The sequence below is a fragment of the Camelina sativa genome, chromosome 10, assembly GCF_030686135.1.
Source record: "Camelina sativa cultivar CO46 ecotype springtype chromosome 10, ASM3068613v1".
NCBI classification, from domain to species: domain Eukaryota; kingdom Viridiplantae; phylum Streptophyta; class Magnoliopsida; order Brassicales; family Brassicaceae; genus Camelina; species Camelina sativa.
Window position 1 is genome coordinate 26,874,159 of NC_141889.1, and position 14,232 is coordinate 26,888,390.

Consider the following 14,232-nt stretch of genomic DNA (forward strand, 5'->3'; position numbering starts at 1 on the left):
TTTAGATATTCTTAAAGCCTGAGACATATATCAAGAAATAAGGATCTTATCAAGAAGAGTACCTCCGTTTAGTACTCGACAAAGTAGAAGATAAGCTGAGGTTATCTGAGATAATTTGGACAGTGCATTGGGCTGATGCCACTGCCGGAAGCTGGTGAAGTTGCTTGAATAATTCCATCACATCTTTATCATGAGGTGTATTGTAGTACAGTATAACTTGTTCAAGATCCGGCATTGTCTCTATGAATTTCCTGACTTGTTCTACCTGCTCTTCTATGCCTTCATCAATTTCATCACAAGATTCACCATCTTCATCCTCATCCTCATCCTCATCAACATCATCATCAACCTCCTCATCCTCATCCTCATCCTCATCCTCGTCATCCTCATCATCATCATATATTTCACCAAACTTCATTATCTTTATAACCTTCACCGGGCTTGATGACAAGCAAGAACGAGTCTCCCGCCCACTACGATATTTGCACAAGCACCCATCCTCGTCGACACATCTATTTGTAACTTTGTGATGTAGTCCCTGAATTATATATAAAGAAATCAGTTAATTTCAAAAACCTAAGTGTGTCTTAAAAAACATGGCAGCTGTTGATGTAAAAGGTTGTACTTCGAAGACAAGGGTTTCTAGATGTGGACAATTCTTGAGTAGGGCTGGCAATGATTTCCATCCCACATCTGGTGCGGTCTTAATAGTTAACCGAATCAGGTTGTTGAATACCGGTATTGTATCACGGCAGCCACCAAGTACCTGAAAAAAAACAACAAATATCAAATCAACTCAAGCCATAACAAGAGTAAGTAACGAACAAAAAGATGGGACTGACCTCAAGAGTGTCATTAGACAAGTAGAGGATCTTGACATTGCATATTCCGGTGAGAAGATTTGTGACATTAATCTTGTCCTTGGATTCCAGAAAAGAGTCTGTCATATACAATGGCTTATAGATCTGATCAGATGTCACTCGAAGTCCGAGACTAGCTTCAACAAGCGAACCAAAGCTCACTTGTTGATACTTGTCAGAAATAGTATCAGAATATTCTAGATAGACCAGATTTGGATTATCAAGTGACAGTGACACGTAGTCATTATCTTCATCAAATCTTTTGGAACGACAAAACTTCATTCTCTTGAGGGTTGGGATAGACACGGTCACGGAGAAAGGTTCTACACTAACCCAAGGATCGTCCCACATCAAATCAACCAGCACTAGTTCTTCGAGAGCGTGACATCCAGAAAGAAGCTTGTTAAACAAACGTGTATCGATCCGAAAATAATCAAGATGTAGTGTCTTAAGATTCGGAAGAGAAACACCACGTTTCACCTTAATGCTGACACCATCCTCAAACTGTATCTTCAGCCTAACCAATGTCTTGCTCACAAAGATACCTGGTGGCAGGGTATAAAAAGAGTCCATACCATCCCAAGAAGTCGGAACGTATAGATCGATATCTAGCACACCACGTTTCAACACTTTGGTTATCCAATCCAACACCTTATATTCATCGATGACATTTTTACACTTGAGGTGGAATCTTCTCAACGGAGCATTCGCTTGCAAAGCCAACACACTATCCACAAAATCCATAAAACTCTTACTTTCTGGAGGAGAATGGAGATGGATGGAGTCATCAAACTCAAGATTTGGTACAAAAGCAAGCAAAAGCTTCCATCTTTTGGCAAGAACACTAGTTGAGGCGGCTTCTTTAGTTGGAAGAAAGGTTAAGATGTGACAAATCATTGCGTCTGGTAAACCGCTGATTATATCTCTACAACCACCAATTTTGTTCTTTTCATTTTTCATTTTGTGACAGAGACACTACTTACTAGTTACAACCTGAACAAAATACATGACACTCCGGTAAGAAATAGATTCCAAGTTTCAACCGAGAACAAAAGGAAGAAAGCTACGAAACAACAAGTATCCACAAAACTAAAATCGTTGAAGGTAAATCAGTCATGAACAGTTAAATCATAAGAAGAAAATGGAGAAAACTTACTAGGGTTGCTCTGTGAGGTTTCTTATCGTAGAGACAAGTGACGACGTTTGGCTTTCTCTTTGTGTGTCAACTCTCAAGTCTCCACATTTATCTCTCAAGAGTGACACAAATAAATCAATTTATATGAACAGTAATGTGACTCCAAAAACAAAAAGTACCACAATTCACCTTTCAATATAATTTTAAATTAAATAAATTTATATGAACAGTAATGTGACCATAGTAATTACTAACTTAATGAGATCTCCACTACAACTTTCAAAATGTTACTTACCAAAAAAAAAACACTTTTAATTTGCTATATATTAATTGTGAAAGTTTATAAGCAGATTATAAAACAGAACTCTGCAAAATACATAAATAGTTCAAAATATGGTTCTTATTTATTGTATTATTTTTTTATTTAAAACTTTTCAAATATATTCAGTTGCATTTGAGATTTACGATTAACAAACATCTTTGAAAGAAAAAAATAATTAAAATTTTCTGATTTCATCTACAACGCACACATGATTGTACCATGCAAATGCAAGCAAAATAAAATACAACTTCAAAGAAACACTTGGGACGTCTTAGACGTCTAAGTGGCTAACACATTAGTCATTACACATACATTACATATAAGATATATATATATATATATATATATAGTTAATTTCAGATCAGAGAGCTCGACTACAGACAGAGGAATGAGCAAAAGAAACACTCAGAAAATAAAACTCATTGCAAAAGAAAAAATATCATGTAAATGCTGCCACAAAATTTGACGGCATTAACCATTCGGAGTTGAAAGATATATAGTGGATGGTCAAGTCAAAGCAAATCTAGTCTATCATCTGGATTGCTAACTTTTTTCAACATACACGCAGAAAATATATAGTCAAAACAAAAGATGATATTACCATAAGCCAAAAGGGGAAACCATATATTAAACACAAGAGTCTTTAAGGGAAATAAAACCAAAACAAAAAAAAAAAAAGAGAGAGAGAAAAGAAAAGAGAGTTGTCAAATAAAGAAACAAACGGCATAAGCAAAGAGAATCATAGGATCATTCAGCAACTACACAAACTTGTAGCTTGAAAAAAAGGATCTTCTAAAGACAAGGACCACGGCCCATTTAGTCGGAAGTATAATATGATAGGCTGAGGTTATCAGAGAATACTTGGATTTTGCAGTTGGGTGAAGCTACTTTGGGAAGATTCTGAAGTTTCTTGAATACTTTCATCATTACATCTTCTTCATTTGATGAAAGAAAGCGCATTCTCACTTGCTCAAGATTCGGCATATTCTCTAGGAAGTACTTGACATGCTCTATCTTCTCCCTTAAGCAATGAACAAGTCCACCATTTTCATCATCATCATCGTCGTCGTCATCATTGTCATCAAGAATTTCACCAAAGTTAAGTATCTCTATAACTTTGACCGGACTTGATGACAGGCAAGTACGATCGACCACTTTCGTATACTCAATGAAATACTTGCATAAGCACCCGTCCTCATCCTTACATCTATCTGTGGATATATGATGCAGTCCCTGAAAAAAAAAAAAAAGGAAATAGTTTTAAAATCTAAGTGTGTGTTGAGCAACGTGGCATGGTTGTTGATATAAAGGATTGTGTATATGGTACTTTGAAGACGAGGGTTACTAGATTTGGACAACTCTTGAGTAAAGCTGGCAATGGTTTCCATAGTACTTCGGTTTCTGGTTTAGTCTCGATAGTTAAACGAGTGAGGTTGTTGAATATTGGTATTGTATCACGGCAGCAACCAAGTACCTGAAAAAAAAACAAAATAGAAAAACAAATCAACTCAAGCCTTATATATATTGGTTTTATTTCTGAGTAGGCATTATATTAGAAAAAAAAAGACCAAGAGAAAGATGGATGGGACTGACCTGAAGCATGTCAGGAGTCAAGTGGAGGATCTTGACATTGAGTATTCCGTTGAGAAAATTTGTTACATTAGACTTTTCACTGGATTTCAAATAATTCTCACATTCATACCATTGGAAATAGGACTCGTCTGGTGTAAGTCGAAGTCCGATAGTAGCTTCAACAAGCGAACCAAAACTCACTTGTTGATACCTATCAATAATAGTATCAATATACTCCATGTAGACCAGATTTGGATTATCAAATGACAAGGACACGGTTTTGTTAGCATCATCATATTGTTCATAGCGACAAAATTTGAGTCTCTTGAGGGTTGGGATAGATATGAACACAACATCATGTTTCAAAGACTTAGCCCACATCAAATTAGTCAGCACTAATTCTTCGAGCGAATGACAGCCAGAGAGAAGCTTGTTAAACATACTCGTTGTTATCTTGAAATAGTTAAGATGGAGAGTCTTAAGCTTCGGAAGAGAAACATCACCTTTCACACTAATGTTGACGCCACGTTCAAATATGATTGTCAGCCTAACCAGTGTCTTGCTTACAAACATCTCTGGAGGCAGAGGATTAAATTTCGGGGACTCAAAATTTTCCCAATGCGAAGACATGTTTAGATGAATATCTGATACACCACGTCTCAACACTTTCGGTACCCAATCCAGCACCCACAGTTCACTGACAACATCACTACCTACAAGTTGGAATCTCTTGATTGGAGCATTCCCTTGCAGAGCCAATACACGATCCACAAAACGCATAAAACTTGCACCATTCGTTCTCTTTTCTTCGTAACTCATTGGAGGTTTGCGACAGTTGGAGTCATCTATGTCAAGACTTGGTACATCAACAAACAGAGGCCTCCACTTTTTGGCAAGAACAGAAGTGGAAACAGCTTCTTTTGTTGGAAGAAAGGATAAGATGTGACATATCAGTGCGTCTGGTAAATCACTGATCCTATCCTTATTTTCCGATTCCATTTTCTGACACACCAATCAACACTTACAGTGAGGTCACAAACAATACCACTGTACGTAATATCAGTTAAGAATTTTCGTATGTTAAGTTTTGCTTTTTTAGACCGTCTCCATTGCTTATACTATAGGTGTCTTAAAGCAATAGTTTTAATAGAAATTTAAGACTCCCATAAAGAGAGAAGAAATGAGTGATTAGGAAGACATAAAACCATCTCTTAAGACACTTCCTATCCACATGTCAATTTTTAATTGGTTTTCATTTTATTACAATTCATCATTAATTTTTTAAATGTAAATAAAGACACTCCGATTCTATCACCAATAAAGATGCTCTTACGTATTAAATAAAATATAATTTTTGACAAAAATTTTTTTTTTTAAATGCTTAGATGATCAACCACAACCACAAACTAGGATGGAATGATCAAATTATTTTTACATGATAAAAATGTTTTAGACAAAATATGATATAATCTGTACCCAAAAATATGATATAATAGAAAAAACAGATCTGAAATCCGATTGCAAAAAAATAAGGTATTTGGAGCTCATAGATCCGGATTCGGTTATATAGATTTAAAATTACGATATACATAACTGGATCAGATCCGCTTTTATATAAAAATAGTTCAATTATTTATATGCAAATTATGTATATTGAATCAAAATAGTAGAAATGCTTAAAATATGACATATCACAAACACATAAACTATATCTTGAAAACCCATGCGTATTTTTAAGAAGAAATATGTCTTAAATATTTTTAAAATGTTTTAAAATATTGTTTTATTAGTTTTTATTTTAAAAAATAATTACAAGATTTGTAGCTACTTTTGTGTGGATCTGGATACCCGTGGATATTTGCAGATCTGAATCTCGGTAATTGTTTCACGGATCCGACAGATCCAAACCCAGGTATATCAAAATTACAAGGTATCTACTATCTAATATATGCTCGATCCTATCCATAACCCAGAAAACAAAAACAAATAATTTAATTTGAGAATTTAAAGAAGTTCGATAATATGCGATTTTTATCTTTTTTAAGTCAAGTACCGATATCCCTTTTCGAGATTATTGAGTACTTTTCTCGAATGTTTTCGCTATATCTTTTGGTTGTTTTGCAAAATACAAGCAAGAAAATATAAGAGGTAGAGAAAATAGATTTAATTAAGATTATGTTTTAATTTGAGAATTTGAAGGAGTTAGATGACATGAGATTTTTATCTCTTTTGAGTAAAGTACTGATACCTCGTGTCGAAGATTATTGAGAGCTTTTCTCGAACGCCGTTGCCATATCTTTTGGTTGTTTTGCAAGACAAGGGTAAGACTAAATAAGAGGCGGAGCGAATAGATTTAATTATGATTATATTTAAAATTAGTAGAGGTGTATATTTATATAAAAGGAGCAAAAAAGATTTAAGGTATAGGGTTTTTTCATAAGATTTATCTCCTTACTTGGATGAGTCTTTCAAAACAATTATTTTTTGCATTGACTGAAAATTTTAGTAAAGACAGTACCTTGGTTTAATAAAAATTTGGAAAAAATCACAGAAGATGATTTAAGTAAAATATTTCAAGAAATGTCATCTTATGTCACCGATCAATTACCGCCTACCGCTTCTTAAACATTTAGATACCTGAGAGGATATAAGTAAACCAATTCGTGAAGTGTAATTTAGTAATCAACTATATTAAAATTTGTAGAATTGGGTTAATAATATTTTATTAATTTATTGAGATTCATTTGTCGATATATTAATTGGTTCGAAAAATCAATTGAGGACTGGAAATTTGTGGAAGAAAAAAATGCTTCTTTCTCTTCTCTCTCGCATCATTTAGAGAGAGAAAGCAAAATCGATTTCGCCGTCCCGTTTAGTCGGGCTTCCGTCTGATATCGCCGGTTTCTTTTGACGGTGATGATCAGCTTTCGTCCGGTAATGGTGGGTTCACATAATCATTGTTGGCCGGCTCACCGTGGCTCCCATAGCCTTCAGATCTAATCCGCTTCATGTTAGACTACAGAGTACTGCATGTCTCATCTTCCGACGTTCTCCGGTGTTTCTCATGGCCTTCAACCAATCATCCCATGGCCATCCATAATTGTTTTTGTGGGTGGTGCTATGGTTAAGGCGGCTTTTTCTAAGCTTCATCCACTCGAACCATTCTTCAGATCTGGGTGAAATCTGATGGTTCTTGGCTCCTTCATACCGGATCCAGTCAATTGAATTATTGACATCACCGGCCCAGGCAGCTTTCGACGGTTTTAATGTCTTCTTTTGAAGCTTCGTCTTGCCAATCGTTGGTAGCCCAAGATATCTCACTATTGAAGTCTCCACATAATCAAGAGAGGACTATGTGACCAGAAGTTTAGCTCTGATGGTGTCCGCTTATCGAAGATGCAGAATCAAGCTTCAGGTTACAGAAATTAACTGGAAAATTGAAGAAGTAAGAGGCAAGGTGATAATCTTTGTAGCTTTGTTGTAGATTTGATCTTCTATCTTGATTTTCGGATGGTTGTTTCCGTTAATCAATCTTTTGAATCCGGAAGTTGTCTTAAAACTTGCCGGCTTATGTCCGAAGGGGTTTCAACCCTTGTCGGCTTAGTATCCGGAAGGTGTCAATTTGAACCTTGCCGGCTTTGTTGTTATACTTTTGTGTTCAGTCTTAGAACCGGGGAAGGTTTGTTTCCGCCGGCAAAATTCCGGGGAGTTAAATGTCTCCTCCGGCTTTGTAACATGTCGTTTCTCTTCCTTCATTTGAAGGTAAAGTTAATAAATATCCCTTATGAGAAAAAAAAAAAAAAAGACTGGAAATTTGTGTTAAAACAAATTCATCGTGAAGTTTGTTAAAATGTATTAATTCCATTTGAAATACAAATTACTATTAACAAATAAGTTTTTGAAAAAAAAAATTAAAAATTTGTGATTTAGCTTCTTTTGTCATAAAAATCTATGATTTTGTTTCAAAATGCACAGAAGTAATTGGGAAATTATACAATATTGTACCATGTAAATGCAAAAGCATAAACAAACAACAATTGAGAAGAAACTAGGAGTCTTATAAATATCACACAAAGCCAAGATCGATGCTTAGTTGAAGGAGACTTCATAACTACATTAACTAACCAAAAACACCTGACTTTGGTGTAAAAGAAGTAGTAAAAAGAAATCTAAGAACTGCAGTTTACCATTACAAATTATGCGCTTTGAGCAAGAGATTTGGAGACAAAAGCGGCTATTGCATTCAGAGCAACATCTTCGACTTCATCTTGTGTTAACCCCTTTGTTTCAAGGTGTTTCTTCCCAATCTTGAAGGAGTGATCTCCACCATCAATCACATGCAGCTCAGTAACAGCTTTCATTTCGTTACAAACAGCTTCAAGCTTATCCAGAGGACACATAGGATCTTTGCTACCCTTTAGACAATCAACAAGATCCAATCATTTCCTTAAATCATTCATGTGCAAAAATAGAGTTTTGTTACTTACGCCTAGAAGAATACCTGCACAAACATCACTGGGACTCCCATTTCCAGCAAGGTCTCGTCTCTTATCACACCTTTAGCGCCCTGAACACAACGTATACCATACAACTGGCCATTCAGACATTGCGGTGGAAAAGAAATGGATAGTCATGGTCATTAAGTGCAAACCTTAAGTGGATATCCTAAACAAATCACAGCTGAAACTGTAATATCTTCATTCAAAGCTGAAACCATACAGCTTACTCTGCAAGTGATAATAAGGGTCACACTCAACACCGAAACGTAAAACAACGTGTGGGTGAGTGGGAGGGGGACAAACTAAAATGGTACCTAGAACCCATTGATTTGCCAGCTAATATCAAAGGATGACCAGGGAATTTAGCAGCAGTTTCTTTAACAACATCCAAATGAAACTCAATCAATTTTTCAGCTTTCGGTGCAACTCCTCTTTTCCCACCAGAAAGATCTACGCATCAAGTCCTCATTCACTTTATGCTTTTAATTGTACTATGACTATCAAATCTTACGATTAAGACCAAGAAAAAAAAATCACTTACAAGGGTAGTCAAATGTGACCACTTCAACAGCTGCTAATGACTTCTTTAACATTTCCTTCCATCTAAAGCAAACCCACCAACAAATATACAGAAAAATTCAAAACCAATATGTGTATGAATCAGTCAAACACGAGTGAGTGAATAAACTCAGAAAAAGTACCTAATCATCCAGTCGGAAGAAGAGGGAGCACCGGCACCGTGAGCTAATACAACGACCGGCGAACATGGAATCTCTGATTTATCAGCACATGATTCTTGATTCACCTTTCTTCTTTTCCTCCGTGAAGCCATGGAGAAACCTAGAAATCTCAGTCAGACGAACAGTCTCAAAACCCCTAAAGAAAAAATGGGTATACAGCATTTGAGTTTTTCGCGCCAAACTAATTGGGCCAATAAATAATGCCCAGTCCATTAAGATTTGGGCTTCCAGACCAAACCAGGCCCAAACTTATTCAAAATACAATTTTTATCCATTTTAGAAAAATAATTTTTGTTAATAAATAGTTAACACCGTTTATCATCGATACCTTCACAATTCAGAATTCCTTCTTCACACACAACAAACAATGGCCCCGCTCCCCGTTAGCGTTACCGTTACCGTCACCGTTCTTCTGTTCACGTTGGCTCTCTCCGTCGCTTCCTCCAAGCCGGGAAATGACATCATCGACGAACCCTTAACCACTGTATCAGTCGAACCCGACCCAGATTCCTCAAAACCAACCCTTCCCGGATCCGACGAGGTCACAAGTTTCGTCAATTTCCATCCGATCAACCGTCATTTCCCTAGACGTCCGTTAACGACGACGGAACCTTTCAAACGCCGTCCGTGCCACGAGCTGCGGTGGGGACGAGGCCTTCAGATCTCTTACGGCAACGACATGATTTTGTCCGGCGAAGATGAGAAGGTGGCAGGTACAGACGTCGTCGTTGCGGATATCCCGGCGATTAAGATCTTAGTCGGGTCGGAGGAGGATAATGGGTCCAAGAAGGCTAAGGTGAAATTGGTAAAGCGCAAAGAAGAAGATGAGAGAGACTATTACAAGAGAAAGATTCGCAAGTTTCTCAACCATTTGGTCTGAATGAAGAAGATGAACAACCAAGACTCGAGTTTGTGTTAGAATCTAAGATATGATCAAATAAATAGCATGCACTATGTTCATATGATCTGAAAATGATGATGATGTATTTTGTTTATATATATATACATATATATCAATGTCAGTAGAAGATGTTTTTGTAAAACTTTTTATTCTATAGATTGATGATCCCAGTCTATATAGATTGATTGTCTCAAGTGTTGTTGATTGCAGAGGTATATGTGGCAACGGTGATGAAAGAAGATAGAATGAATAACTGATTTGATTGTAAAGATGACAATAACTTACATTACTCTACATGGTCTCTTTAGCTTTTGAGTGTTAGGATTGGTTTTCACAGGAACCACCTTGTTGGGTGGTTGCGGTTAGCTCAGGGCAAGGCGTGGGGTTGACCTTGTGGGCGGCTCCTACGACATCTGAGCATTTCCATATTGGAGGACTTTTTGTTCCGGTGAGTGTAACATTGGAGAAGCAGAGATTGGTGAAAGGTGAATCTTTTAATCCCTGGATCATGCCGGCACGCTCGACTTTGATTCCCCATACGTTCTTGATCGTTATGCCACTTACCACGGGAAGAGCGGTCAGGTTGAATTTATCGTCCGGGTGATCTCCGGTGTCGCCAGAGATCTTAATCCCGGTTCGAACATTTTCCATGTAAACACCGGAGATTGTGATCCCCTGGATGCTTCCTCCTCGGCCAGTGTTTGTCTTGATGTGGATGCCGATCCCCGAATTGTACAGAGTGATGTTTTCCACCGTGATATTTTGGATTCCGCCAGAGGTTTCACTTCCGATGGCTATTCCAGCAAATCGGGAAGATCCGGTGATGCGGCGAATGGTGATATCTCGGCTTGGACGGTTGTAGGCAATGCCATACTCGTCCCAACCACTCTTCACAGCAACAAGGTCATCACCAGTAGACATGTAGGAATCTTCTATACAGACGTTAGAGCTTGAATCTGTGGCAATTAGTTACCACATCAGTCATGATTTGAAACGAAATAAGAATGTGATCAATTGCAAGGGAAACTGATAAAAACCTGGATCAATTCCATCGGTGTTGTAGGAATCAGTTGGAGCAAGAATGGTAACGTGATGAACAACAACACCACTGTAAGAAAAGAGACAGTAAGTACTAATCACCAAGTGCGTATTCAAAAGTTCATGAGAGATGCTTACAAAGTGAGAGATTTCAAACCTGCAATAAACGGGATGAACTGTCCAGAAAGGGGAGTTCTGAAGAGCAACATGAGAGATGACGATGTTTGTTGAGTTCTTGAACTCAATGAGACCCGGTCTTGTAAACTTTAGAGTTCCACTTCTATACATGTACCACCAAGGTTCTCCTTGTCCATCAATCGTCCCATTCCTGCCTAGCAAATGCCAAATGGGTTCTCATTGTCAGCAACAAAACAACCTGATTGCAGAAGATACATTTTCGACATCTAAAGCTGACCTCACCTGTAATAACAATGTCATTGAGTCCGTCTCCATGGATAAAGCTGATATATCTTCGTCCAGGACGCTCCCGTCCTCTTCCATAAGACGGCAAAGGATCGGTTAAAGGCCAATTCTCCATATCCTAAAAATAATCAAAACACGCATTTTGTCAGATAAAGGCAATTCGATGATAGAAACACATAAACCCAGATACAATCATAAATAGCAATGTTACAATGTTTTGACTCTTGAATAGGAGATATCAATATCAAAGATGAAACCATAGTCAAGATTCAAGAAGCTAATTTTCAATATACAACAAGATTAAAACATAACTACCTAAGAAAACTCAAAACCTTAATGCATTTTTACAATGATACACACACAAACCTAAACATCATTACAGAACAAACAATTCCAAACATAATCAGTGAATCAAGTTCATCACTAGGTTAATTCGAGCAAAAACAATCAATCACTCACCTGAAGGGCTTTAATAACCGCACCATCGGCGAGGTACAGAGTCATGTGACTCGTGAGATTGAAGCTCTGAGTCAGATAGACACCACGAGGCACATACAGAAGCGTTCCATTGCTACTGTTGGAGTTCCTTATCCGATCAATCGCCGCATTGAAGGCGTTGGTGTTCAAGGTTTTTCCGTCACCGACAGCGCCAAAATCAGAAATCGATAACAACGCGGTCCTGTGCTTCATCGGAACTATACCAGAACACGTAATCGGAGCTCCAAGCGAGAGATGGTGACGCAAAACAGCAGAGAGGAAGAAGAGTACGAAAAACAGAGATCGGAGATCGAGAAATCGTCATATCAGAGATGAGAGCCTTTGCAAGTGTTAAAGAAGAAGAGAGAGTAAAAATGAATTTGGATCACAGTGGATCTAGCAGCTATAGGGAGAGAGAGAGAGAGACAGAGGCAAAGCAAAGTTGCTGTGAGAGAATTAATGCCAAGGACAGGGAAGAAGAAAGCCAAAAAAAACACAGAACGGATTGTTAATTTACGTTTTTCTCCTTCGGTTAGCTTTAAAGTTTAAACGGTCTGAAAAGTAAATTTCGAATCTTTGGTATTTTAAATATCTTACGACTAGATTTTAACCCGCCGGACATATAATTTCTATTATAATTTATATTTTATGTTGTATATATTTGTTAAATATTAAATATTTTGTAAATAGAGCAATAACTAAATTTTATAGTTATTGTGCGGCTAAATATTTATATTATTTTTTAACCCGCAATACACTTCATGACCATTTGTTTGTTATATTTAGTTTGTTTTGTTTAGTATTTAAGATTCTCTTTTGATTTTTAATTATTATAACAAAAAATAAAGGATCTAAATACATAATCAGTAATTATACGCTGTGATTAAATTACATTTTTCCTAATTATTTAATTATTTGATACAATCTTAGTTAAATCAACTTGATTTTATGTCAAATATTCTAATATTAGTAGTGTTGATAAATAATTAAATGAGGACTTAACCCGTGTTAACACAAATTTAATAATATTTTTATTAATTTCAACATGTTCTCTTTAAAACTCATCTACTATATAACCACATTATATAGTATTTTAGAATTTTTTAATTTTATATATTCGTAATAATTAAAATTTTTATTAAGCTTATCTATGTTAATTATAATATTTAAATAATTGTCAATCGAAGTTTTTCTTACGTTAAGAATCAAAGCTCACAGATTTTGTAAAACAAAATGAGAATCAAATTGTTTTTTTCTTTGTTTACGAATGATTCAGATATTGAATATCTTCAAAACACAACATAATGTATGGTTAAATATATGATAGTTTCAATTTCCATATTGATTGTTGTTATTTTTTTAATTGAAATAAAATGTAAAATATTTAGGAAACAAAATCTGGTCTAATGTTAGTTTTGGAAATTTTTTAGGGGTTAATGTTGTAAATAATTTTTTAAATAAACAAAACTAAAAGGGCATAACACAAAATGTACTTCAAAAATGTTAATATAGATGTAAACTAAAGGACTAAATCTAATCTAACCAACCAACTAACCTTTAAAATGTTAATATAGAAGCCTTTTTAGCCTTGAACCTTTAAAAAAAAAAACCCTTTAGAAAAGGTTTGTCTTTTTAGGGAAATAGTCAATTTAGTTTTGTTGGTTGACACTTTGGTTTTGGTTTACAAAGGAAAAAAACAAGAACTTAAATTTATAATCCTTAATAGTTTTTTTCATAATAAATGATTTTCTAGAACTATATTTTTTGTTAGTAAGAGATGTTCATTATAATCGTGGAGGTAGTTGTATTATCATTACAATAGGAATCGATCAAAAATCTTCTAATAACGATGTAAAAGATGATTAAAAAAATTAACTATATTAATTTATATAACAGAGATGTCATTTTTATTTTAAATATATAATATAAATTTTGTTAAAGAAATATAAAACTAATATCATAAAGTAATGAAAATGTCAATTGTCAAATTGTTTTGCAAGGAGATATCTGATTTTTTTTTTAATTTGTTTGAAAATTATCATAATGATATTTATTGTGGAATGAAATGAAGAACCGATAATAGTCTTTTTATTTTTAATTTTATCTTATACAAAGTAAGATGAGAAAGTGGATTAAATTTATATTTCTGAATAATATTTTTTCTTATTATTCTAAAGAAATACAAAATATGTATGAAAGATCTATGATATATCATGGTTTTTACGGTTTTTAACCATGATATAAGTGTGTTTTTTGAGTCTTTTC

General features: G+C 35.5%; 3 protein-coding genes and 2 pseudogenes across 6 annotated transcripts; 1 reads left to right on the forward strand and 4 right to left on the reverse strand.

Moving 5' to 3' along the window:
- Nucleotides 1-49: 49 nt before the first annotated feature.
- LOC104720709 (putative F-box/LRR-repeat protein At5g41840 pseudogene) lies at nucleotides 50-1,837 on the reverse strand (annotated as a pseudogene).
- Nucleotides 1,838-2,895: 1,058 nt separating this feature from the next.
- Nucleotides 2,896-6,254, reverse strand: LOC104720711 (putative F-box/LRR-repeat protein At5g41630). Its single transcript, XM_010438586.3, has 4 exons — nucleotides 6,138-6,254; nucleotides 3,911-4,891; nucleotides 3,645-3,791; nucleotides 2,896-3,550 (listed from the first exon to the last, which is right to left on the reverse strand). Exons 2-4 carry the CDS (start codon nucleotides 4,886-4,888, stop codon nucleotides 3,134-3,136), a joined length of 1,542 nt encoding a protein of 513 aa, XP_010436888.1. The 5' UTR covers nucleotides 4,889-4,891; nucleotides 6,138-6,254; the 3' UTR covers nucleotides 2,896-3,133.
- A 1,569-nt stretch (nucleotides 6,255-7,823) lies between these two features.
- Nucleotides 7,824-10,441, reverse strand: LOC104719852 (uncharacterized). Of its 3 annotated transcripts, none has more exons than XM_087470065.1 (7): nucleotides 10,315-10,441; nucleotides 9,090-9,228; nucleotides 8,930-8,991; nucleotides 8,703-8,838; nucleotides 8,541-8,616; nucleotides 8,391-8,456; nucleotides 7,824-8,304 (listed from the first exon to the last, which is right to left on the reverse strand). In XM_087470065.1, exons 2-7 carry the CDS (start codon nucleotides 9,218-9,220, stop codon nucleotides 8,086-8,088), a joined length of 690 nt encoding a protein of 229 aa, XP_087326191.1. In that variant the 5' UTR covers nucleotides 9,221-9,228; nucleotides 10,315-10,441; the 3' UTR covers nucleotides 7,824-8,085. The 3 variants fall into 3 exon arrangements, with proteins under 3 accessions (XP_087326191.1, XP_010436136.1, XP_010436137.1); XM_010437834.3 differs by lacking the exon at nucleotides 10,315-10,441 and adding an exon at nucleotides 9,457-9,919; XM_010437835.2 differs by lacking the exon at nucleotides 10,315-10,441 and adding an exon at nucleotides 9,457-9,589 and having other exon boundaries at nucleotides 9,090-9,264.
- LOC104719851 (uncharacterized) lies at nucleotides 9,496-10,208 on the forward strand. Its single transcript, XM_010437833.3, has one exon. The coding sequence runs from the start codon at nucleotides 9,496-9,498 to the stop codon at nucleotides 10,006-10,008; it is 513 nt and encodes a 170-aa protein (XP_010436135.1). The 3' UTR covers nucleotides 10,009-10,208.
- On the reverse strand, nucleotides 10,261-12,420 carry LOC104719850 (putative polygalacturonase; annotated as a pseudogene). Its single transcript, XR_015568943.1, has 5 exons — nucleotides 11,950-12,420; nucleotides 11,488-11,608; nucleotides 11,225-11,399; nucleotides 11,067-11,137; nucleotides 10,261-10,985 (listed from the first exon to the last, which is right to left on the reverse strand). The product of XR_015568943.1 is annotated as a putative polygalacturonase (transcript).
- Nucleotides 12,421-14,232: the final 1,812 nt, after the last annotated feature.

What these genes read in the sequence shown, in the direction of transcription:
- LOC104720711 (XM_010438586.3), bottom strand. Translation starts at nt 4,888, where the DNA reads ATGGAATCGGAAAATAAGGATAGGATCAGTGATTTACCAGACGCACTG. An exon ending in TGACTCCTGACATGCTTCAG is followed by an intron (nt 3,792 to 3,910) that starts GTCAGTCCCATC and finishes TTTTTTTTTCAG; the next exon opens with GTACTTGGTTGCTGCCGTGA. An exon ending in TAGTAACCCTCGTCTTCAAA is followed by an intron (nt 3,551 to 3,644) that starts GTACCATATACA and finishes TTTTTTTTTCAG; the next exon opens with GGACTGCATCATATATCCAC.
- LOC104719852 (XM_087470065.1), bottom strand. Translation starts at nt 9,220, where the DNA reads ATGGCTTCACGGAGGAAAAGAAGAAAGGTGAATCAAGAATCATGTGCT. An exon ending in GGCAAATCAATGGGTTCTAG is followed by an intron (nt 8,617 to 8,702) that starts GTACCATTTTAG and finishes TATCACTTGCAG; the next exon opens with AGTAAGCTGTATGGTTTCAG. An exon ending in GTTTAGGATATCCACTTAAG is followed by an intron (nt 8,457 to 8,540) that starts GTTTGCACTTAA and finishes CGTTGTGTTCAG; the next exon opens with GGCGCTAAAGGTGTGATAAG.
- LOC104719851 (XM_010437833.3), top strand. Translation starts at nt 9,496, where the DNA reads ATGGCCCCGCTCCCCGTTAGCGTTACCGTTACCGTCACCGTTCTTCTG.